Raw genomic sequence first — 25,175 nt, 5'->3', positions numbered from 1 at the left:
CGAGTACCTTTGGGTGTCAGGGAAAATGTAAGGAGTAACAAGTACATTATCTTCTTTAGGAATGTAGTTGAGTAAAAGTTGTCAAAAATATAAATAGTAAAGTGAAGTACAGATACCGTAGTACTTAAAAGTATTTTTACTTAGGTACTTTACACCACTGCTCAAAACGTTACAAAATATGCTTAAACCTAAGATCGGTGTGGCTAAATGGGCAAAACAACACTAAAGTGATAACAAGCATTGACACTCCCCAGGAAACATTCCCATGCCTTGCCACCTGATTAACTATTGTCTACTAACATTGATTTACTTGCTATTGTGATTAGTCGCATGTTTTTTTTATTCATAAATTGTTTGTATTTGATTATACAGCAAGTAGTTAGAATAGTCAGCATTAGACAATAACAATTTCATTGTGTACAAAACATTAGGAACACCTGCTCTTTCCATGACATAGACTGACCAGGTGAATCCAGGTGAAAACTATGATCCCTTATTGATGTCACTCGTTTAAGCCGCTTCAATATAACGCGAATGTCTAGCTACCCAAAGGTTGCGAGTTCAAATTTGAGCTAATTAGCAACTTTTCAACGACTTACAACTTTTTTAGCTAACCCTTCCCCGTATCCTTTTAGCTAACCCTCTCATCGCCTAACCCAAACATTAACTCTCTCTTTTAGCCAACCTTTTAACTTAACTCCTAAAAGTAACCATAACCTTAGCCCTAAACCCTAGTTTAGCTAACGTTAACCAGCTAGAATTCGTAAGATATTTTACGTTTTGCAGTTCGTAACATTTAATACGATTTGTAGTTCTTAACATATCATAGTCTCTGATTTACATATAATATAACACGAAATGCTCTGAGACCAATGCGTTTAAAAACAAAAAATAGTCTGTGTGGCCATTTGATGAATTGTTCAGCAGTCTTATTGCTTGGGGGTAGAAGCTGTTAAGGAGCCTGTTGGTTCTAGACTTGGCGCTCCGGTACCGCTTGCTGTGCAGTAGCAGAGAGAACAGTCTATGACTTAGGTGACTGGAGTTTGTGACATTTTTTGGGGGCTGTCATCTGACACGTCCTAGTATATAGGTCCTGGATGGCAGGAAGCTTGGCCCCAGTGATGTACTGGGCCGTACGCACTACCCTCTGTAGCACCTTACGGTCAGATGCAGAGCAGTTGCCATACCAGGCTGTGATGCAACCGGTCAGGATGCTCTCGATGTATTTGATACCATTCCAGCCATTTACCACGAGCCCGTCCTTCCCAATTAAGGTGCCACCAACCTCCTGGGACTGGGTTTATGACATTTGGACTCTCTATGGGAACGAGGGCTTTCCTCCGACCCTCCTCGTCTACAGACACGCCCATCTGCTGCAGTTGAGCGTCCATAGCAACAACTCCATGGGGGGGAAGTGACTGACAGGAGTTTTGACATCATTCCAGTGACACTAAAGTTCTTCAGTGAGGTTTTAGCAGGCTACTTTGCTCTCTCATGGACGCTAATATTTATAACAACGCTATTCAGAACAAAGTTGCTTGGAAGTGGCGAGTTATCGACTACATGCGAACATGCTAACGTTAATTGGGCTATTTTTGGCTAACATTAGATAGCTCGCTATAATTAGTATTATTGTTTACATTTTGTAGCTAGCTAGCTAATGTTAGTTGAGGATGTCTGCATCCATAAAATCAAGCCCGTCACCTCCTGTCTTACCGAAACCAGAGGGCCGAAGGATAAAGTCAAGTCATTCTCTTGTATCGCCTGTGGAAGATCATGACAGAGGTAAACTATGGACAGACAGGTGCATGCGTGGTGTTTCTATCCTGCTTGTTAAGCTAGCTACTAGCTACACGGTTTGTGCTATCTGGGATCCTTCGGACGTCCCTGGAGTTGACATTTAAAAGGGTTAAGGTTGGGGGGGGGCGTCCCAAGGATCTTAAATAGCACTGACCCTAGTTACACATAGCTTGCAACAGTAGCTGTGGCATAACATGTGCTCTCTCTCTATCATGTACCTATGAATTCCAATATTTCAGCTTCCAGACATTTTCCCTTACAATACAATACTTTGCAGAACACCTTTATAAATACATTTGATTGATTGACTTAATTGAGCATTATGTTGTATTTCTGTGTATTGTCCTCAGCCCTTTTAGAACTCCCTGAGCTGAAAGAGAAACAGGTGCCAGTGACAGATCGATCAAAGATGCAGCTTGTCCCGATGCAGAATGACTTGATCCCAGATGAGCTCCTGGCCACCCTCACCTCAACCATCTGTCCCCATGATAGGCTGGGACCCCCAAAGCTAACCAAGACCCCCAAAGACTTCAAGGTATGGTTTATGTATGGTAACTCTGATCCAGGGCTTTAGTGCGGTTTGGTCCAGCATAGATGTCAAATGCCAGAGTCAAGTCTAACCAGATTCCTGTCACATGCCACACTACAAATCATTTTTTTGTTTGTCTATGGTTGTTTATTCTTGGTTTAACTGCCTCCCTTAGGTCTATGGAATACGACACACGGACGCGGTTTGGCATCACCCAGTTGGACGCAAGAAATACAAATACTTTCTCGACCAACCGACGTCATTGACTGGAGCGGGCAGGTTTGATCAATAAGAATCCTTGTTGGGAATTTGCAATGCAAGGGGGGGACATGAGCTGCCATATCAGTGTATCTAAATGTTTATAGAAAAATGCATTACTCATTTTCTGTCTGTGATTGTTTTGTGTTGTGCACTGTGTGTTGGCTCAGGGACATCTCCTTTTTGTGTGATTCCATGGCCTCTCAGAGGGAAAGGATTCCCCTGCCACCCATGGCTGACAGGGGCACCACCCACACACAGGGCATTCAGAAGGCAAGCAGAGCCCGGACATGCATATAAAAACACAAATGGACGCTTATATTTTGCAATGTCCAGTGCCCCAGATTGGCGTAGGCTGCTCATTTTAGACCATTCCATTGGTCCTAAAGTGAAATCTCCACGCACCGGGGAAGCGGGAGATGCAAACGAGTGCACCCAAATGCCATTGCCTTTAAATGTGTGGCCATCGTCAATGAATTGATCTGATTCCAGACACGGTCATTACCAGACACAGTCTGTTCTGTGTTGTTTAACAGGCCCTTGTGTTGTTCTCCCCAGGACATGAGCCTTATGGAGAGCCTCATCCCAGAGGAATATCACATTGTGAAAAACAAAGGGGTTCAAGGACTGGAGTGCTATGACGAGTGAGTGAGGAGGATTCTACTGTGTGTTGTATTTTCCCCCTCCGCTTAATGATAATGTCCTCACCTTCTGACTTCTATTCCTCTCTCCCGTTTTAGTAAATTCACAGTACTGTTGGAGGATGACGAAAGGATGCTCAAAGTCTTTCCATCAATGTGAGTGAAAAAGTGATCATGTCAACATGCAGTGTTCTGAATGTCAATGGATCATGATGGGTGTAACAACATGGCAAATGTCTATAGCAGTAATCAGAGTTACAGGAAGTGAAGACTTTTGTTCTATCTCAGCACTAACACCTAATTCAGCTGATCAGATTCTACACACACTGTAGCTCTCACGACCAATGTTATGTGTGTGTTTCTGTGCGTGTGTGTGTGTTTGTACGTGTGTGCTTTTGCACGTGTTTGTGAGTGTGTGTGTTTGTACGTGCGTGTGTGTGTGTTTGTACGTGTGTTTGCGTGCGTGTGTTTGTGTGTGTGTATGCCACAGGAGGCCCAGTGGGCGGCTGGAGGCAGTGCAGCTGATGAAGGTGATGGATGAGATGTTGGACAGAGCAGGGGTCAACCAGGAGTACAGAGCACTGACTGGACTGTCACAGGTAAACCAGGACACAGAGTCAATTCCAAATAGCACCCTATTCCCTAGGTAGTGCACTACTTTTGACCAGGGCATATAAATAATGCACTATATAGGGAATAGGGTGCCATTTGGGATGCAAACAGTATCATGTTTATTCTATAGCTTTCTGTCTCTGACATTTGATCACATTTGTTGTCATGTTTATGACAAGATTATAACACTGTAATGACATACAGTTCAAATCAAGTGTAACCGAATTGGCATAGGTAACATATGTAAGTTTCCTGAAGTGACATAATGTCGGTACCTGGATTGGACAGGACATTACCTTTGACTTAATTCAACCATCTAAGCTCATTATTTTCTCTGTGTCTTGTCTACTAAATATGTTTGATATCGTTTGCGTTCCAAATGGTACCCTATTCCCTATAGTGTAATACTTTTGACCAGAGCTCTAAGGGTCCCAGGTCAAAGTATTACCCTATGTAGTGAATAGTGTGCCATTTGAGACACACGTGATCTCTGTGACCCCCTACCCAGATGCAAGGCCTTCTAGAGCTGGTGCGTGTGGAACAGAACATCTACAACATAGTGTTCCATGAGCTGATCAGACAGGTCAGTGTGGAGTGTGCAGAAAGAGGACAGCTCCTAGCTAAGCTCAGGTAAGTACAGGGGGGAGGGGACTCCCATGAACCTTTTTCTCCAGTGTGCCCTTATGAATGCGATCCAGGATCCAGTTCATACAATGAGTGGACAAAACATTAAGAACACCTGTTCTTTCCATGACTGACCAGGTGAATCCAGGTGAAAGCTATGATCCCTTATTGATGTCACCTGTTAAATCCACTTCAATCAGTGTAGATGAAGGGGAGGAGACAGGTTAAAGAAGGATTTTAAAGCCTTGAGAAAATTGAGACATGGATTGTGTGCATGTGCCATTCAGAGGGTGAATGGGCAAAACAAAATATTTAAGTGCCTTTGAACGGAGTACGGTAGTAGGTGCCAGGCGCACTGGTTTGTGTCAAGAACTGCAACGCTGCTGGGTTTTTCACACTCAACAGGTTCCTGTGTGTATTAAAAATGGTCCACCGGGGCCTCCCGGGTGACGCAGTGGTCTAAGCTACCTCATCACAGTGCTAGCTGTGCCACCAGAGACTCTGGGTTCGAGCCCAGGCTCTGTTGCCCCATGGACCAGGAGGTCCATGGGGCAACGCACAATTGGCCTAGCGTCATCCGGGTTAGAGAGGTTTTGGCCGGTAGGGATATCCTTGTCTCATCGCGGGCCGCGGTGCACGCTAACCAAGGTCGCCAGGTGCACGGTGTTTCCTCCGACACATTGGTGTGGCTGGCTTCCGGGTTGGATGCGCGCCTTGGTTGGGTTGTGTTTCGGAGGACGCATGGCTCTTGACCTTCGTCTCTCCCGAGCCCGTACGGGAGTTGTAGCGATGAGACAAGATAGTAACTCCTAACAATTGATTACCAAATTCAATTAAATGTTGTTGTTTTTAAATGGTCCACCACCCAAAGGACATCAAGCCAACTTGACAAAACTGTGGGAAGCATTGGAGTCAACATGGGCCAACATCCCTGTGGAACACTTTCAACACCTTGTAGAGTCCATGCCCTGATGAATTGAGGCTGTTCTGAGTGCAAAAAGGAAGGGGGGGGGGGTGTAACTCAATATTAGGAAGGTATACTCAGTGTAGGTCTAACTGTGTCCCTCCCTGTGTGCTCCTGTGTTCCAGACAGAGGTATGTGGCTCTGTTGGACCGTATCCCCAGGCAGCTGAAGGGTCTGCACACAGAGACACTGGCCCAGAGAGCTCTGGACCGCAGGCTCACAGAGGAGATCATCTGCTTCAGGAGCTCCATCTCTAAGCTCAACACGTGAGCCTGGGACTGTGTGTGTGGAGGGGGGGGGGGGGGGGGTTGTGTGTGTCTGCAATTACAGAATCTATATTTATATATACAGAACATCATTTATAAGATTTTTCCCTTTAGCTATGTATATGATTTTTGTCTGTGTATTCTTGTGCGTGTGCACTTCAGAGAGCTGTGTAAGATGAGGGAGCATGACGAGTATGTGTCCAAGCAGGCTGAGAGAGCACAGGAGGAGCTGGCCAAGGCTCTGGAACAATCACAGAAGAACTCTGAGTAAGTGTCTGATTGGCCATCATACCTGCTGCTGTGTATACTGTACACGGACACTATTTCCTAAATTTAATGATTTAAGCTTTGCTCCTTGTCTTCTATCCCCTATCTAAATATGCTTTATGTCTCTTATCCTTCTACCCTCTATCTAAATTGTGCAAACTTTGCAAAGATGAAATCTCTGAAAATAATCTGGGATAATATGTACATAATATGTACACAAATGGCTAAATATGAACAAGTAGGAACAACTCTTATCTACTGTACTGTAAACTGTACTTGGATGTATGACCTATGACTCTATGTACCTGTGTCCTCAGTGTGGTGGGAGAGTACCATGGCCTGTATGAGATGCAGAGGAAGAGATTGGAGGGACAGGTGGCCAGACTGACGGACGAGAGAGACTTGTGGAGCAGAGTCACTTACAACCTGGCCCTCAAGGTTGGCCTCTGTCTGTCTGTCCGCCCGTTCGTTCCTCTGTCCTTCTCTCTTTGCTCCTCTCTGTCTGGCTGTCTGTCTGTCTGTCTGTCAGTCTGTCCGCCCGTCCATTCCTACCACCTACAACCTGTCACTCAAGGTCTGTCTGGTCTGGTCTGGTCTGGTCTTGTCTGTCGGCCTGCTGTCTTTCTGTCTGTCTTTCCGTCTATCTTCTCTGTCTGTCCGCCCGGCAGTCCTTGTCAGGCATCTTGTCGTAGCATTAGCAACATTAGGACATGTTGAAATACAATAGAATGCATAGCTAAGTTAGGACATACAGTACCAGTCAAAAGTTTGGACTCACCTACTCCTTTACTCGAATAATAGTGAAGACATCAAAACTATGAAATAACGCATATGGAATCATGTAGTAACCAAAAAAGTGTTAAACAAATCAAAATATATTTTAGATTCTTCAAAGTAGTCACCCTTTGCCTTGATGATAGCTTTGCACACTCTTGGCATCCTCTCAACCAGCTTCATGAGGAATGCTTTTCCAACAGTCTTGAAGGAGTTCCCACATATGCTGAGCACTTGTTGGCTGCTTTTCCTTCACTATGCGGTCCAACTCATCCCCAACCATCTCAATTGGGTTGAGGTCGGGTGATTGTGTAGGCCAGGTCATCTGATGCAGCACATTCATTCTCCTTGGTCAAATAGCCCTTACACAGCAAAGCACCATCACACCACCTCCTCCATGCTTCACGGTGGGAAACACACTTGCGGAGTTCATCCATTCACCTACTCTACGTCTCACAAATACACTGCTGTTAGAACCAAAAATCTCAAATTTGGACTGATCAGACCAAAGGACAGATTTCCACCTGTCTAATGTCCATTGCTCATGTTTCTTGTTCCAAGCAAGTCTCTTCTTTTTATTGGTGTCCTTTAGTAGTGGTTTCTTTGCAGCAATTTGACCATGAAGGACCTGATTGACGCAATCTCATCTGTACAGTTGATGTTGAGACGTGTCTGTTACTTGAACTCTGTAAAGCATTTATATGGGCTGCAATATGAGGTGCTCTAATGAACTTATCCTCTACAGCAAGAGGTAACTCAGGGTCTTCCTTTCCTGTGGCGGTCCTCATGAGAGCCAGTTTCTTCATAGCGCTTGAAGAAACTTTCAAAGTTCTTGAAATTTTCCGCATTGACTGACCTTTGTGTCTTAAAGTAATGATGGACTGTCATTTCTCTTTGCTTATTTGAACTGTTCTTGCCATAACATGTACTTGGTATTTTACCAAATATGGCTGTCTTCTGTGTACCACCCCTACCTTGACACAACACAACTGATTGGTTGAAACGCATTAAGAAGGAAATCAATTCCCAAAATTAACTTTTAAGAAGCCACACCTGTTAATTGAAATGCATTCCAGGTGACTACCTCATGCAGCTGGTTGAGAGAATGCCAAGATTGTGCAAAGCTGTCATCAAGGCAAAGGGTGGCTACTGTGTCGAATTTAAAATCTAAAATATATTTTGATTTGATTAACACTTTCTTCGGTTGCTACATTATTCCATATGTGTTATTTCATAGTTTTGAAGTCTTCACTGTTATTCTACAATGTAGAAAATAAAGAAAAACCCTTGAATGAGTAGGTGTGTCCATACTTTTGACTGGTATTGTAGATTTCAAAGTGAAGACGAGGAGAGAAGGGAGCAGAACCGCAGACTTCTCTCGTCCTGATCCTAGTGTTAACTGGGGTTTATTCTTTTGGCACCAAACGGAAGAAACAGAGAGGAGCTACCAGGACATTTTAGTTTTTTCCGTTGCAAAATATTTTGCTACGAAGTACCGTTATGAATACAACCCTATTTGACTATGTATCAGAGTTGTTGATATTGATTTGTTTCCTCCCAGGTGATCAAGTTGAACAACCTCCAGCTGGCCAGCAGGCTTCACGTCAGTGAGCAGACCTGGACCAAGACTGCTGAGCACTTTACACTCTTCCTGACCTCCAAGGTAAACTCCACACTGTCATAGGCCATTCACTGGGATGGGAATTCCTGCTTTTCTGAAATCATCTATTATTGATACGGTATTCTAATTTTCTATCTTGTCCTGGTCTCGTTCCTCATATACTGACAAATTGATTGAATTGGAATAAAACAACTTCATACTGATGAAAATAATAATGAAACATAAACCTTGTATCTCGTAGGACACAGAAGACCTGAACCATATCATGCAGCTGACAGAGCAGTGGAAGGAGCAGCTGACGTCCTTTATGCAGAGTCTGAGAGAGGCTGAGCACGGTCACTGTGAGGGGATAAGTAGCATACAGGCTGACATCGTCAAATGGCACACGTTCGTTGGCGCCAACATCAGGTAGCGTAGACATGCCCACTGGCACCTACTCATAGAAATGACTGTCAGCGCCTGCACGAGAGCAGTTGTCATTGTTTTGTCTTCATATCATTGTGATGTTTGTTTGTTTTGTAGGAGCCCGGATCCGAAATTTCAGAAAGTTTCAGAAGAACAGCTTTATTCAGATTTGAAACAGTGGTCTAATGTAAGAATTGTTCTTCTGTTCCTGTTTTAATGTTGAGGTTTTTAACACTTTCATATGTGTATCACCGGATATATTTTAGTACTTGACTGGAACAAAACCCTGCACACTCTGTGAGTCCTCAGGACCAGGATTGAAGAATACTGCTCAACTGTATGTCACCAGTGTAGCACCACTGTAATACCCTTTTCACACTACTGAGTGAAACCGTGCTGAGCCAAGCTTAGCTGTACTGAGCTGGCCTGTTTATTTTATTGAACCTTTATTAAACTAGGCAAATCAGTTCTTCTTAATCCCAGATGGCATAGCAGTCAGATGTCTTTGTCGAGTCGCATGTGTATATATATCTTTTATATTTTTTTTTCTTTGCATATTTTTCTAAACCTTAACTTCAAAATACTCTCTTGCAACCCGCCTCACCCAATGTGGTATGGATCTGCTTTTTTCTAAAGTGTTTTTCCTTACTTCTGAATCGGAACCCCCAACAGAAGCTAGCCAGCTAACTAGCTACTAGCTAGTAGTCAGCTAACCACTGTTAGCGGTCATCAGCTATCCTTAAGCTCGGAAAACTCTCGCCTGTTTGCACAACGCAATTCAAACCAGAGCATACCGGACCTATTTTTCTCTCCATATCCCCGGTTTTCCCACCGCAAGCTCTGAACCTTTTCACCTGGATCATTGCAGCTAGCTAGCTGCAATCCTAGTGGCTACTCCTGGCTAATGTCTCTGTCCCGAAGCAATCACCAATTAGCCTGGAGCTAGCCCATGCTAAGCCCATCTTCCGGCTAACTGAAGAGGTCCATCAGCCATTCCTGGGCTACAATACATATACCTGGACCCCTTTTACTGCCGGTACGAAGCCCCGCCGATCCTTCACGAAAGGACTACCGATGTAATCTGCCCCAGGAGGTTATTCAACTGGCCCCTCCGTCGCGACATCCTCTGAATGCCCATCTGCTAGCCTGCTTGCCGCGGCCCGCTAGCGGTCTAGAGCATATCGGACTGTTAGCTGAATTTCTTTGGCCACTATACCTATTTTGCCAATTGGTCTGGACCCCTTAACCACATGGAACTGGACCCCTTTACCACACTGAACCCTACTAATCCATCACAATTGACGAGGAGTCTCCGCACGAGGAGGCTATAACAGACTTCCTCCATTGCGATGTCCCTCAAAGGGCCTTCTGCTAGTTTGCTAGCCCCGGCCAGCTAGCCGTCTGAATCGCCGTGTCTCCAGCCAGCTTCACTACTCACTGGACTCCTGTGATCACTCGGCTATGCATCGTCACTCAATGCATAGGTTTACCTCCACTGAATCCACATCCTACCATACCTTTGTCTGTACATTATGCCTTGAATCTATTCTATCGCGCCCAGAAACCTACCCCTTTTACTCTCTGTTTCAAACATACTCGACGTCCAGTTCTTATAGCCTTTGAATCCTGGCTTAGGAAGACCACCAAAAACCCTGAAATTTCCATCCCTAACTATAACATTTTCCAACAAGATAGAACTGCCAAAGGGGGCGGTGTTGCAATCTAAAATTTTAATACTTTTAAAAATCCACCTTTCCAGAAACCAGTCTCTCACCGTTGCAGCTTGTTTTAGACCACCCTCTGCCCCCAGCTGTGCCCTGGATACCATATGTGAATTGATTGCCCCCCATCTATCTTCAGAGCTTGTGCTGCTAGGTGACCTAAACTGGGACATGCTTAACACCTCGGCCATCCTACAATCGAAGCTTGATGTCCTCAATCTCACACAAATTATCAATGAACCCACCAGGTACAACCCCAAATCCGTAAACATGCGCACCCTTCATAGATATCATCCTAACCAACTTGCCCTCCAAATGCACCTCTGTTGTCTTCAACCAAGATCTCAGCGATCACTGCCTCATTGCCTGCATCTGTAATGGGTCTGCGGTCAAATAACCACCCCTCATCACTGTCAAACGCTCCCTAAAACACTTCAGCTTGCAGGCCTTTCTAATCGACCTGGCCCGGGTATCCTGGAAGGATATTGACCTCATCCCGTCCATAGAGGATGCCTGGTTATTCTTTAAAAGTGCCTTCCTCACCATATTAAACAAGCATGCCCATTTAAAAAAGTGTAGAACCAGGAACAGATATAGCCCTTGGTTATCTCCAGACCTGACTGCCCTTGACCAGCACAAAAACATCCTGTGGCGTTCTGCATTAGCATCGAATAGCCCCCGTGATATGCAACTTTTCAGAGAAGTTAGGAACCAATATACACAGGCAGTTAGGAAAGCTAAGGCTGGCTTTTTCAAGCAGAATTTTGCATCCTGTAGCACAAACTCAAAAAAGTTCTGGGACACTGTAAAGTGGAGAATAAGAACACCTCCTCCAAGCTGCCCACTTCACTGAGGTTTGGAAACACTGTCACCACTGATCCACCACCAATCCACTATAATTGATCCACCACCAATCCACTATAATTGAGAATTTCAATAAGAATTTTTCTACGGCTGGCCATGCTTTCCACCTGGCTAACTCTAGCCCGGTCAATAGCCCTGCACCCCCCACAGCAACTTGCCCAAGCCTCCCCCATTTCTCCTTCGCCCAAATCCAGATAGCTGATGTTCTTAAAGAACTGCAAAACCTGGACCCCCTACAAATCAGCCAGCTAGATAATCTGGACCCTCTCTTTGTAAAATTATCTGCCAAAATTGTTGCAACCCCTATTTCTAGCCTGTTCAACCTCTTTTTCGTATCGTCTGAGATTCTCAAAGATTGCAAAGCTGCCGCGGTCATCCTCCTCTTCAATGGGGGAGAAACTCTAGACCCAAACTGCTACAGACCTATATCTCTCCTACCCTGACAATTTCGAATCCCACCGTACCTTCTCCGCTATGTAATCTGGTTTCCGAGCTGGTCATGGGTGCACCTCAGCCACGCTCAAGGTCCTAAATGATATCATAACCGCCATTGATAAGAGACATTACTGTGCAACCGTATTCATCGACCTGGCCAAGGCTTTTGACTCTGTCAATCACCACATTCTTATTGGCAGATTCAACAGCCTTGGTTTCTCAAATGATTTTCTCGCCTGGTTCACCAACCACTTCTCAGACAGAGTTCAGTGTGTCAAATCGGAGGGCCTGTTGTACGGACCTCTTACAGTCTCTATGGGGGTGCCACAGGGTTCTATTCTCGGGCCAACTCTCTTCTCTGTATACATCAATGATGTCACTCTTGCTGCTGGTGATTCTCTGATCCACGTCTACGCAGACGACACCATTCTGTATACTTCTGGCCCTTCTTTGGTCACTTTGTTAACTAACCTCCAGACGAGCTTCAATGCCATACAACTCTCCTTCCGTGGCCTCCAACGGCTCTTAAATGCAAGTAAAACTAAATGCATGCTCTTCAACCGATCGCTGCCCGCACCTGCCCGCCCGTCCAGCATCACTAGTCTGGACGGTTCTGATTTAGAATATGTGGACAACTACAAATACCTAGGTGTCTGGTTAGACTGTAAACTCTCCTTCCAGACTCACATCAAACATCTCCAATTCAAAATTAAATCTAGTATTGGCTTCCTATTCCGCAACAAAGCATCCTTCACTCATGCTGTCACACATACCCTCGTAAACCTGACCATCCTACCGATCCTCGACTTTGGCGATGTCATTTACAGAATAGCCTCCAACACTTTACTCAACAAATTGGATGCAGTCTATCACAGTGCCATCTGTTTTGTCACCAAAGTCCCATATACTACCCACCACTGCGACCTGTACGCTCTTTTGGCTGGCCCTCGCTTCATACTCATCGCCAAACCCACTGGCTCCAGGTCATCTACAAGTATTTGCTAGGTAAAGCCCCTCCTTATCTCAGCTCACTGGTCACCATAGCAGCACCCACCCGTAGCATGCACTCCAGCAGGTATATCTCACTGGTCACCCCCAAAGCCAATACCTACGTTGGCCGCCTTTCCTTCCAGTTCTTGGCTGCCAATGACTGGAACGAACTACAACAATCGCTGAAGCTCGAGACTCATATCTCCCTGACTAGCTTTAAGCACCAGCTGTCAGAGCAGCTCACAGATCACTGCACTTGTACATAGCCCATCTGTAAATAGCCTGTCCAACTACCTCATCCCCATACTGTATTTATTTATTTATTTACCTTGCTCCTTTGCACCCCAGTATCTCTACTTGTACATATCTACCATTCTAGTGTTTAATTGCTTTATTGTAATTACTTCGCCTCCATGGTCTATTTATTGCCTCACCTATTTATTGCCTTATCTTACCTCATTTGCACACACTGTATATGTACTTTTTTTCCTACTGTATTATTGACTGTATGTTTGTTTATTCCACGTGTAACTGTGTTGAGTGTGTCGAACTGCTTTGCTTTATCTTGGCCAGGTCGCAGTTGTAAATGAGAACTTGTTCTCAACTAGCCTACCTGGTTAAAAAAAGTTAAGAACAGATATTTACATTGACTGCCTACCCAGGCCAAAGTCAAACCTGAACCACACTGGGCCAATTGTGCGCCGCCCTATGGGACTCTCAATCACGGCCGGTTGTGATACAGCCTGGAAGCGAAAAAGGGTCTATAGTGACGTCTCTAGCACTGAGATGCAGTGCCTTAGCCTCTGCACCACTCGGGAGCTGCTGATGTGAGTCGGGTATAACGGACAGTCCCACTGACATCTCCATCCTCTCCCCCATCCTCCAGGCGTTGACCATTCAGTGTGAGCGCTACGGGGGCGAAGACCTCCTCTCATGCCAGGAGACCCTCAACATGCTGGGCCAGCTGCAGGAGGCCTGGGAGGAGGTGGGCCTCCGGCTCTTCAGGAGACACCCGGCCCCAGACGGCGAGCCCCCCAGGGGCCAGGAGGCCATGAGGGAGCTGGGCCTGGCCGTGTCGGAGCTCCACAAGCAGCTGGGCACGCGCATCAACGGCGAGAGTGGTGAGCTTAGAAATGGAATGACCCATCGTCACAGCAAAGTTTATTAGAATTGGGCTGCATGTTCTATAGATTGTATTCCTATGGCGGTGAGAGAGTGTGAGAGACGGACGCAGTCTGGAGGGAATATACAGCAGATCCCAGGAAACCGGAGCACGAAGGTAGAATTCTGGAGAACTACGTACTGGGTGTGCAGGGATTTTTTCATCCCATCACGAACCCCCCCCTGATTCAACCAATGTTGGTCCATACTGAAGAACCCTGATAATCCCATACATACCTTAAATGTATCCCTTACCAACGGTTCTGTGTGGCCCTGTCAGGAATCCACAAGCAACTGATGAGTCTGGTCGGGGTGATGGAATTCTGGGCCACACGACTGAAGGCCCTTGTTGGCCGCACCGAGAGGCTGCCCCACTGTGATTGGCTGAAGCTGGAGAAGGCCCTGGGTAGCTGGATGTTGTTGGCGGAGGAGTCCTTGAAGCACGTCCACAGCACCCAGCCTGAGAATGAGAGGGTCAAGCACAAACCACACGTCCAGTGAGTTCTCCTGGCTCCTCTTTGTACGCTATATGTTTGTCCCAAATGGCACAATATTCCCTGTATAGTACACTACTTTTGACCAGAGCCAGTTTGTTGCAAAACTTCTTTTTTTTTTTTGTCAAACAATTTGTGTCTATTCCAGGATCGAGATCAATGATGTCTTCAATACTCTCCGGGAGTTCATCTTGACCCAAGCCAACTTCTTTGACTGTGAGAACCGAAGGCTCTGTGATGAGGTACTGGAGAAGGGCATAGCTGTCCCTGGATAGCAATTCCCTTACCTGCTATTGGAATGTGTGTACGTTTGATTTTATGGATGCATTCCAAATTGCACTCTATTCCCTTTATAGTGCACTGGTTTTGACCAGAGACCTTCTGGGAAGATATTAGATGCATCCCAAATGACACCCTATTCCCTATATATAGTGCACTACTGTTAGGGAATAGGGTCACTATAAAAGGAGTAGAGTACCCCTCCAGCGCCTACGTATTGTCTCTGGCCTGTGTTTCCAGGTGAACTCCATCCACACGGCTCTGACTCGCTGGATGGTGGACATGCTCCTCCAGATGGTCCCAGACCACTGTGGCGACCAGGAGCAAGACGCCCTGCCTGGGATCAACACCACCGCCATCATGGAGGTCTCCCTGGAGCAACTAGAAGAAGACGCCAAGAACCTCTCAGAGAAACTGGACTACTTCTCCAAATATATCACCAGGTAAATATCAAATCAATCTTTATTTGTCACATGCGCCGGATAAGTGTAGACCTTACCGTGAAATGCTTACTTACAAGCCCTTAACCAACATCGGAGTTCAAGAAGAGTTAAGAAAATATTTACCAATGAAACTAAAGTTAAAAATAATAATAATAATACGTTTTTTAAAGTAATAATAATAATAATAATAATAAAAATAATTAACACAATAACACAACAATAACGAGGCTATATCCAGGGGTACTGGCACCGAGTCAGTGTGCGGGGGTACAGGTTAGTTGACGTAATTTGTACATGTAGGTAGGGGTGAAGTGACTATGCCTAGATAATAAATAGCAAGTCGTAGCAGTGTACAAACAAATGGAGGGGGTACCGGTGGCCATTTGTTTAATTGTTCAGCGGTCTAATGGCTTGGGGGTAGAAGCTGTTAAGGTGCCTTTTGGTCCGAGACTTTGCGCTCTGGTACCGCTTGCTGTGCAGTAGCAGAGAAAACAGTCTAACTTGGATGACTGGAGTCTCTGACAATTTTATGGGCTTTCCTCTGACACCGCCTGTTATATATGTCCTGGGTGGCAAGAAGCTTGGCCCAAGTGATGTACTGGGCCGTATGCACTACCACCTGTAGCACCTTACAGTCAGATGCTGAGCAGTTGCCATACCAGGCGGTGATGCAACAGATCAGGATGCTCTCGATGGTGTAGCTGTAGAAAATTTTGAGAATCTGAGGATCCATGCCAAATCTTTTCAGTCTGCTGAGGGGGAAAAGGTTTTGTCGTGCCCTCTTCGCAACTGTCTTGGTGTGTTTGGACAATGATAGTTCGTTGGTGATTTGGACACCAAGAAACTTGAACATCTGGACCCGTTCCACAACAGCCCCGTTGATGTTAATGGGGGCCTGTTCTGCCTGCCTTTTCCTGTAGTCCACAATCAGCTCATTTGTCTTGCTGACATTGAGGGAGAGGTTGTTGTCCTGGCACCACACTAACAGTTCTTTGACCTCCTTCCTATAGGCCGTCTCCTCATTGTTGGTGATCAGGCCTACCACTGTTGTGTCGTCAGCAAACTTAATGATGGTGTTGGAGTCGTGTTTGGCCACGCAGTCGTGGGTGAACAGGGAATACAGGAGGGGACTAAGTACACACCCCTGAGGGGCCCCAGTGTTAAGGATCAGCGTGGCAGACGTGTTGTTGCCTACCTTTACCAACTGGGGGCGGCCCGTCAGGAAGTCCAGGATCCAGTTGCAGAGGGAAGTGTTTAGTCTCAGGGTCCTTAGCTTAGTGATGAGCTTTGTGGGCACTATGGTGTTGAACGCTTTTTTTTTACGTGTTCCTTTAGTACAGGTGGGAAAGGGAAGTGTTGAGTACGATATCTGTGGATCTGTTGGGGCGGTATGCGAATTGGAGTGGGTCTAGGGTATTTGGGAGGATGCTGTTGAGGTGAGCCATGACCAGCCTTTCAAAGTACTTCATGGTTACTGACGTGAGTGCTACGGGGCAATCATTTAGGCAGGTTACCTTCGCTTCCTTGGGCACAGGGACTATGGTGGTCTGCTTGAAACATTTAGGTATTACAGACTCGGTCAGGGAGAGGTTGAAAATGTCAGCGAAGACACTTGCCAGTTGGTCCGGACATGCTTTGAGGACACGTCCTGGTAATCCATCTGGCCCGCGGCTTTGTGAATGTTGACCTGTTTAAAGGTCTTGCTCACATCGGCTACCGAGAGCGTTATCACACAGTCATCCAGAACAGCTGGTGCTCTCGTGCATGCTTCAGTGTTGCTTGCCTTGAAGCGAGCATAAAAGGCATTTAGCTCATCTGGTAGGCTCTCGCCTGGGTTTCCCTTTGTAGTCCGTAATAGGGCATAGCGGGGTGAGATCTTGCATGGAGCCCCAGATCGAGGGAGATTATCAGTGGTATTGTATGTCTTCCATTTCATAATAATTGCTCCCACAGTTGATTTCTTCAAACCAAGCTGCTTACCTATTGCAGATTCAGTCTTCCCAGCCTGGTGCAGGTCTACAATTTTGTTTCTGGTGTCCTTTGACAGCTCTTTGGTCTTGGCCATAGTGGAGTTTGGAGTGTGACTGTTTGAGGTTGTGGACAGGTGTCTTTTATACTGATAACAAGTTCAAACAGGTGCCATTAATACAGGTAACGAGTGGAGGACAGAGGAGCCTCTTAAAGAAGAAGTTACAGGTCTGTGAGAGCCAGAAATCTTGCTTGTTTGTAGGTGAACAAAAACTTATTTTCCACCATAATTTGCAAATAAATTCATCAAAAACCCTACAATGTGATTTTTCTGGATTTTATTTTCTCAATTTGTCTGTCATAGTTGAAGTGTACCTATGATGAAAATTACAGGCCTCTCTCATATTTTTAAGTGGGAGAACTTGCACAATTGGTGGCTGACTAAATACTTTTTTGCCCCACTGTATGTACATACGGTCACTGTGGGGACGACGTCGTCGATACACTTATTGATGAAGACGATGACTGAGGTGGTATACTCCTCAATGCCATTTATCAGAAGCTTTTTTCCGACTTACAGTAGTGCGTGCATACATTTTCGTGTGGGTGGCCCCAGGGGGAACCAAACTCACAATCCTGACATTGCAAGCGCCATGCTCTACCAACTGAGCCACACTGGATCGTAAATTTTGTAAGCATACAGATGAGTGGATCATGGGGACTTTGGGTGTAAGAAGATGGTTCACACTAACTCAGAGCTTTTTTTTCTCTCTGTGCAGCTCTTGTCGGGCCATTGTGGAGGAGGAGATTCAGAGGAGCATGGCTCGGGATGACTCAGAGAATGAGCTTTCTGAGCTCAGTAAACTGCAGGTACTCACTCACCCACACAAAGGCTTGCTGTGTAGAGCCTGCTAACATTCTCATTGTTTTGCACTCAAGGATGTGAATGCTAAGCTTGTGTGTTTGTGCTCGTGTGTGCATGCGTGTATATGTGTTTGTGTGTGTGTGTGCGCGTTCACACTGCTCAGAGGGAATGTGGCGAGTGGATGGAGTCCTGTCGGATCCTGCTGTCCGACAAGAAGGGCAGTCCTGTGGAGCTGCTTGTCACACTGAATTTGGTCCATCGTTCTTTCACGGAACTCCTTCCCTCTGCAATGCCCAGCATGAAATCTCTGGTGAGCCTGTCATAATCCTTTACTGTGATCCCTCGCTACCTTGCAGTTAGCCACCTGATGTGTGAATGCCACCCCACTGGGCACTGACGTCAGTTTAATGTCTATCCGTCCATCACACCTGGTGAGAGAAAACCGCGACTTGTCAGTCAGAGCACTTTTTGCCAGTCCTGTCTGGTTTGTGCCCATAGGCGACGTTGTTGCCGGTGATGTCTGGTGAGGACCTGCCTTACAACAGGCCTACAAGCCCTCAGTCCAGCCTCTCTCAGCCTATTGCAGACATTCTGAGCACTGATGGAGGGATTGTGCGTTCCTGGTGTAACTCGGGCAGTTGTTGTTGCCACCCTGTACCTGTCCCGCAGGTGTGATATTCGGATGTACCAATCCTGTGCAGGTGTTGTTACACGTGGTCTGCCACTGCGAGGACGATCAGCTGTCGTCTCACAGTACGGACATTGCAATTAATTGCACTGGACACATTTGCAGTCCTCATGTCTCCTTGCAGCATGCCTAAGAGACGGAACCCAAACCGGCTGTGTGCGTGCGCCATCGTGCATAAATGTATTTTGTCTCCCCACACCAAACGCGATCACGACACGCAGGTTAAAATATCAAAACAAACCAATTATATTAATTTGGGGACAGGTTGAAAAGCATGAAACATTTATGGAAATTTAGCTAGGTAGCTTGCAATTGCTAGCTAATTTGTCCTGGGATACAAACATTGAGTTGTTATTTTACCTGAAATGCACAAGGTCCTCTACTCCACCAATTAATCCACACATAAAACGGTCAACTGAATAATTTCTAGTCATCTCTCATCCTTCCAGGCTTTTTCTTCTCTTGTTGCGATTGGCAACTTTCATAAATTAGGTGCATTACTGCCACTGACCTCCTTTGTCTTCAGTCACCCACATGGGTATTACCAATGAGGAGATGCCACGTGGGTACCTGCTTCTATAAACCAATGAGGAGATGGGAGAGGCAGGACTTGCAGCGCGATCTGCGTCAGAAATAGAACTGACTTCTATTTTAGCCCTTGGCAACGCAGACGCTCATTGGCGCGAGCAAGCAGTGTGGGTGCAATAATTTAATAATATAGATTTCTACATTTATTTTGCAACGATCGCGCACGCGACGCGAGCGAGGTTGTCAGCCTGTAAGGCACGTTCACGCAGATGAGCAGGGACCCTGGGCATCTTTCTTTTGGTGTTTTTCAGTGTCAGTAGAAAGGCCTGTTTAGTGTCCTAAGTTTTCATAACTGTGACCTTAATTACCTACCGTCTGTAAGCTGTTAGTGTCTTAATTCCACAGGTGCATCTTCATACATTGTTTATGGTTCATTGAACAAGCACAGTGTATAAACCCTTTACAATGAAGACCTGTGAAGTTATTTGGATCTTTACGTATTATCTTTGAAAGACAGGGTCCTAAAAAAGGCTGTTTATTTTATTGCTGAGTTTATAATTACGTCACCTGCTTTCCTCAGATGAACCTACCGGCAGTTGTTCCACTAGAAGCAGCTTTGGATGAAGAAGAGGAGCCGAACAAGAAGAGTCCAATGGAATTCATTGAGGTCGTACACATGGTGAGCTTACACCTGCAGTAGCTACACCAAAGAATACTACTAAAACACATTTTGAAACGAAACTGGCCATTCCAGTACCTGAGAGGTGTTCAACAAGGACTCCTAATCCAAATCATTGAAATGACCTGACTTGGTACCAGTACCCCCTGTATATAGCCTCGTTATTGTTACTTTTTATTTTATTTTTTACTTTAGTTTATTTAGTAAATATTTTCTTAACTTTACTTCTTGAACTGCATTGTTGGTTAAGGGCTTATAAGTAAGCATTTCACGTTAAGGTCTACACCTGTTATATTTGGCTATGTGACAAATAACATTTGATTTGACTTGCAAGTGACTTGTTTTTATACAGCTCCGGGGTGAGATCTAGAATGAGCTTCCCATCCCCCAATCCTCATCTTTACCATTAATGGGGAAATGCTAAACGGACCCTAGTTCTATTAGCAACTTCACTGTTCACATGTTTTCACTCACAATTTAATATTGTCTAGAGAGCCAGAGGTTGGATGTCTCATTGACTGCAGTTTTGGAATTGTTCTGCAATACCTATTTTTGACCTGTAGGTGGAGGCAGAGTACCCAGAAGAGGCCCTGGAGTGCTCACTGGCCGGCTCTATTATGAAGCTGATAGGCCATGATGGTAACATCATTGAGCGAACCCTGGGGGAGGATACTATTCAGCTGGATGGGGTCAGTACATGGTGCTGTGTGTTTTACCAGTATATAATTTCATTATGAAAACATTTTTGTAGAAAGACAGACATTCAGATCCAATGTCCAAATTTTCTTTGGCCCTGGGCAGACTGAAGACATGGTTGCCCGTCCCCACACACCTAACGGTCAGAGAGCCTTTGATGCCCTGGCCACAGTAGGGGTTCTGCAGCACGAGTTACTGTAAGTTATTTGTCATTTATGAGCGGCCACACTATCTAAAGTGCTTCACTTTATTTTTCTGTCCGACAAGGGTCATCTTGCCTGTGTGCTTTTTTGATTTTGTGTGCCTGTGTCTGTCTGTCTGTCTGTCTGTCTGTCTGTCTGTCTGTCTGTCTGTCTGTCAGTGGGGTTGAGGCTCGTGTCCAGCGAGCAGAGGAGCGGGCCCTAAAGGCAGAGGAGGCCCTCCAGGCTGCGCTGGAGAAGATCCAAGATCTGGAGAACAGCATTTTGAAACGCAGGCCATTCCAGTCTGGAGGCCAAAGGACTCAATCCAAATCACCTCTGTGATAGGTCACACAGTGACACCCTCTGTGATAGATCAGCACCATAACACACCTCTGTTTTAGGTCAACACACTGCTAGTTTATTTAGTCAAACCGTTTCTTAACACCTCTGTGATTGTTCAACACACCTGTGATAGGTCAACACCATAACTACACCCCTGTGATAGGTCAACACAAATAACATTTGATCTGTGATAGGTCAACACCGTTTTTAACACACCTCTGTGATAGGTCAATCACCCAACACACCTCTGTGATAGGTCAAACACCTCTGTGATAGGTCAACACACTCTGTGATTTCAATCACACTGCTGTGATAAGTCAAGAGAACCAGACCTCTGTGATGTCAACATTAACACACCTCTGTGATAGGTCAACACCATAACACACCTTTGTGATAGGTCAACACCGTAACACACCTTTGTGATAGGTCAACACCGTAATGACACCTTTAGTGATATGGTAACACCATAACACACCTCTGTGATAGGTCAACACACTGCTGTGATAGGTCAACACCGTGCACCTCTGTGATAGGTCATAATTTCATTATAACACACCTTTGTGATAGGTCAACACCATAACACACCTCTGTGATAGGTCAACACTGTAACACACCTCTGTGATAGGTCAACACTGTAACACACCTCTGTGATAGGTCAACACCGTAACACACCTCTGTGATAGGTCAACACCATAACACACCTCTGTGATAGGTCAACACACCTCTGTGATAGGTCAACACACCTCTGTGATAGGTCAACACACTGCTGTGATAAGTCAACACCGTAACACACCTCTGTGATAGGTCAACACTATCTAACACACCTCTGTTTTAGGTCCGACACCATAACACACCTCTGTGATTTTGTGTCAACACACCTGTGTCTGTCAACACCTGTCACACTGTCTGTGATAGGTCAACACTGTAACACACCTCTGTGATAGGTCAACACCAGAACACACCCTGTGATAGGTCAACACACCTCTGTGATAGGTCAAACACCTCTGTGATAGGTCAATACACTGTCTGTGATAAGTCAACACCGTAACACACCTGTGTGATAGGTCAACACCGTAACACACCTCTGTGATAGGTCAACACCGTGACACACCTCTGTGATAGATCAACACCGTAACACACCTCTGTGATAGATCAACACCATAACACACCTCTGTGATAGGTCAACACACTGCTGTGATAAGTCAACACCGTAACACACCTCTGTGATAGGTCAACACACCTGTGATAGGTCAACACCATAACACACCCCTGTGATAGGTCAACACCATAACACACCTCTGTGATAGGTCAACACCATAACACACCTCTGTGATAGGTCAACACTGTAACACACCTCTGTGATAGATCAACACCGTAACACACCTCTGTGATAGGTCAACACCATAACACACCTCTGTGATAGGTCAACACACCTCTGTGATAGGTCAACACACTGCTGTGATAAGTCAACACCGTAACACACCTCTGTGATAGGTCAACACCATAACACACCTCTGTGATAGGTCAACACCATAACACACCTTTGTGATAGGTCAACACCATAACACACCTCTGTGATAGGTCAACACCATAACACACCTCTGTGATAGGTCAACACACTGCTGTGATAGGTCAACACCGTAACACACCTCTGTGATAGGTCAACACCGTGACACACCTCTGTGATAGATCAACACCGTAACACACCTCTGTGATAGGTCAACACACTGCTGTGATAGGTCAACACCATAACACACCTTTGTGATAGGTCAACACCATAACACACCTCTGTGATAGGTCAACACACCACTGTGATAGGTCATCACCGTAACACCCCTTCAGTGACAGGTCAAAACTGTTGAATTTGGGTTTTGGACACTCATCCATACAATTTGCATTGCAGTGAGCAAGCAGTCTGTGGCAGCGTCTCCCAAGTCAAAGGTGTCCAGCCCTGAACCCAAACCAGTGAGTCAGAAGCCTGAGCCTAGCCCCAGACAAGCCAAGCCCAAGAAACGCTGAACCCTGAAAACAGTACTGTAGCTTCAGATGTAATGTGAAACTCTGCTCCTCTGAGGATCCAACGACTTTGTATTTGACAAACGAATAAACGCAAAGTGATGTCTAAGTATTGTATGACTCGGCGTTCAACAATGTTTAATCAGTTGCCTTTTTTTGGGTTGTTCTGTAATTTGCATGCTATTTGTTAAGCAATCATGTCCTTACAACAAGGTTATGTGACATTTGGTTCCCTCTATAGTCATGTTTATACTATATGGTTCTATAGTCATGTTTATACTATATGGTTCCCTCTATAGTCATGTTTATACTATATGGTTACCTCTAGTCATGTTTATACTATATGGTTCCCTCTAGTCATGTTTATACTATATGGTTCTATAGTCATGTTTATACTATATGGTTCCCTCTATAGTCATGTTTATACTATATGGTTCCTTTTCAATAATTATAATAATAATATTTATTTATTATGGACCCTATTTACCCTCATATTACCCTGTCTGATTTAGCTGGTTTGCAGTGTGTCGTCATCAGTATACAATTAAAACATATTTCTACTGAATTATATAAAACAGAGTTATATTTTCACACTTCTTCAATCTGATATGAAGGGTGTATCTCAATCTTAAATGGTGTCCTCTCCTTGCTTCCTTCCCTTCATTAGCACTGATATGAAACAACTGGAGTGGCAAAATCAGGTTCCCTGGGACCCAACATGCAGCCCCTTCATCTGAATTAAGACGCTTCCCTTTGTCTGTCTACTTACTACATCATGGGCCATCGGTCTTTCTCTTTGGTCTCTCCTGTCAGAATGGGATTGGCTGGAGCTGGGGTGGTTAAGCATCAGGGGGCAGGTCAGAGGGGATGGTGAGGGTGTGTAGCAGGAGGTGGGCGGCGGCGGGGGGGAACCAGAGAGGGCGTCCAGGGAAGACTTCAGAGTCTCACAGGCTGCAACAATCACCTACAGGACAGGGAGGAGGGGAGGCTCGGGTTGGCAATGCTTGCTGTTTGGCTTTTTATGTTTATCATTCCTCCATTCTGACTTACGTTGATGCCTGGACACACACACCTCTTTCATTCCGTACTTTTATTTGGGCTTGTCTCAGCCTCTACAGCTAGACTATGCTGCAGCTCAATGGGGAGACGAAGGTCCTCTCTAAATTGAACAAGGTGTAGCGGTGGGGGGCTGGCCAGCAAGTGACTAGAGTGTGAAGTAACACAAGCGTAGACCAAAATGGACCTTTCTCCAGGAAAACGCCATAGCGCCGGAAAACAATAAAACCAAAACCTAGCTCTTCTTTGAGCCTTTCTACACGGGTCTTCTGGTCCCTCTCTGCTACCGGACAGCTAAGTTGTTTACCGGCATATCCAACAAAAGAAAACAGATATCCAACAGGCTTAATCTTACTGGGGTCGGGTCTAGGGCCAAATAACATCCGGTAGGTTTCTGTCCAGTTGGGTTTGAGATCCCTCCCAGCGTTGGAGGGCTTTGTATGTCAGCTCTTGCTGCTCCAGACCAAAAACAGATCTGGCTAAAGCCAGGTAAAAAAAGAATTAACAACACCACCCAACCTCCAAGCTAAGCTTTATTCTGGTGTGTGTCATTAGGCCCTTACCCTTCCAGGCCTACCTCTCTTCTGGCCAGCAGATGTCGCCAACGAGCAGGAATAGAACAGCCTTCACACACACCCTTTCAGTCCATCACAATGGTGAAATGCGCACACAGTGGACACATATTTTTGGAAATTCCAACATGTACCTGCTCCATTCACAGAATGTTTTACGACACCAGCCTTTGAAAATTAACCAGCCTTTGAAAAGTTGTTGCGTTGTTTTGTTCAGGAAATGTTACAAATGCCCATTTGTAATCTGTCATTGATGATAGTCTTACATTTCTGCTCTGTCCATCTTGATCCCACATTGGCAAGCTACAGAATCAATAGCCACATGTAGATATAAAAGGCAGCATGATTCACTCTAGTGTTGAGAATATATACCACCACCCATTCACTCAAGTCCTTGGACACTCCATGTGATTCACACATCAGTGAGACTGCTCA

At 45.4% G+C, this 25,175-nt stretch overlaps 1 protein-coding gene across 1 annotated transcript; it reads left to right on the top strand.

Moving 5' to 3' along the window:
* The first annotated feature begins 1,673 nt into the window (after positions 1–1,673).
* axdnd1 (axonemal dynein light chain domain containing 1) lies at positions 1,674–23,667 on the top strand. The gene is made up of 25 exons (XM_064959896.1): positions 1,674–1,785; positions 2,151–2,335; positions 2,505–2,608; positions 2,758–2,860; positions 3,146–3,231; positions 3,328–3,384; positions 3,719–3,827; positions 4,349–4,470; positions 5,554–5,694; positions 5,857–5,961; positions 6,279–6,399; positions 8,297–8,398; positions 8,598–8,764; positions 8,879–8,948; positions 13,658–13,892; positions 14,213–14,429; positions 14,575–14,668; positions 14,946–15,148; positions 17,896–17,986; positions 18,145–18,291; positions 19,778–19,876; positions 20,440–20,565; positions 20,678–20,769; positions 20,934–21,064; positions 23,000–23,667. Exons 1-25 carry the CDS (start codon positions 1,674–1,676, stop codon positions 23,113–23,115), a joined length of 3,135 nt encoding a protein of 1,044 aa, XP_064815968.1. The 3' UTR covers positions 23,116–23,667.
* The last annotated feature ends 1,508 nt before the right edge of the window (positions 23,668–25,175 follow it).

Source organism: Oncorhynchus masou, unplaced genomic scaffold (genome assembly GCF_036934945.1).
Source record: "Oncorhynchus masou masou isolate Uvic2021 unplaced genomic scaffold, UVic_Omas_1.1 unplaced_scaffold_1821, whole genome shotgun sequence".
Taxonomy (NCBI): Eukaryota; Metazoa; Chordata; class Actinopteri; order Salmoniformes; family Salmonidae; genus Oncorhynchus; species Oncorhynchus masou.
Note: the sequence above shows the minus strand (reverse complement) of the source record. Positions and strands in the feature narration are given on the sequence as shown.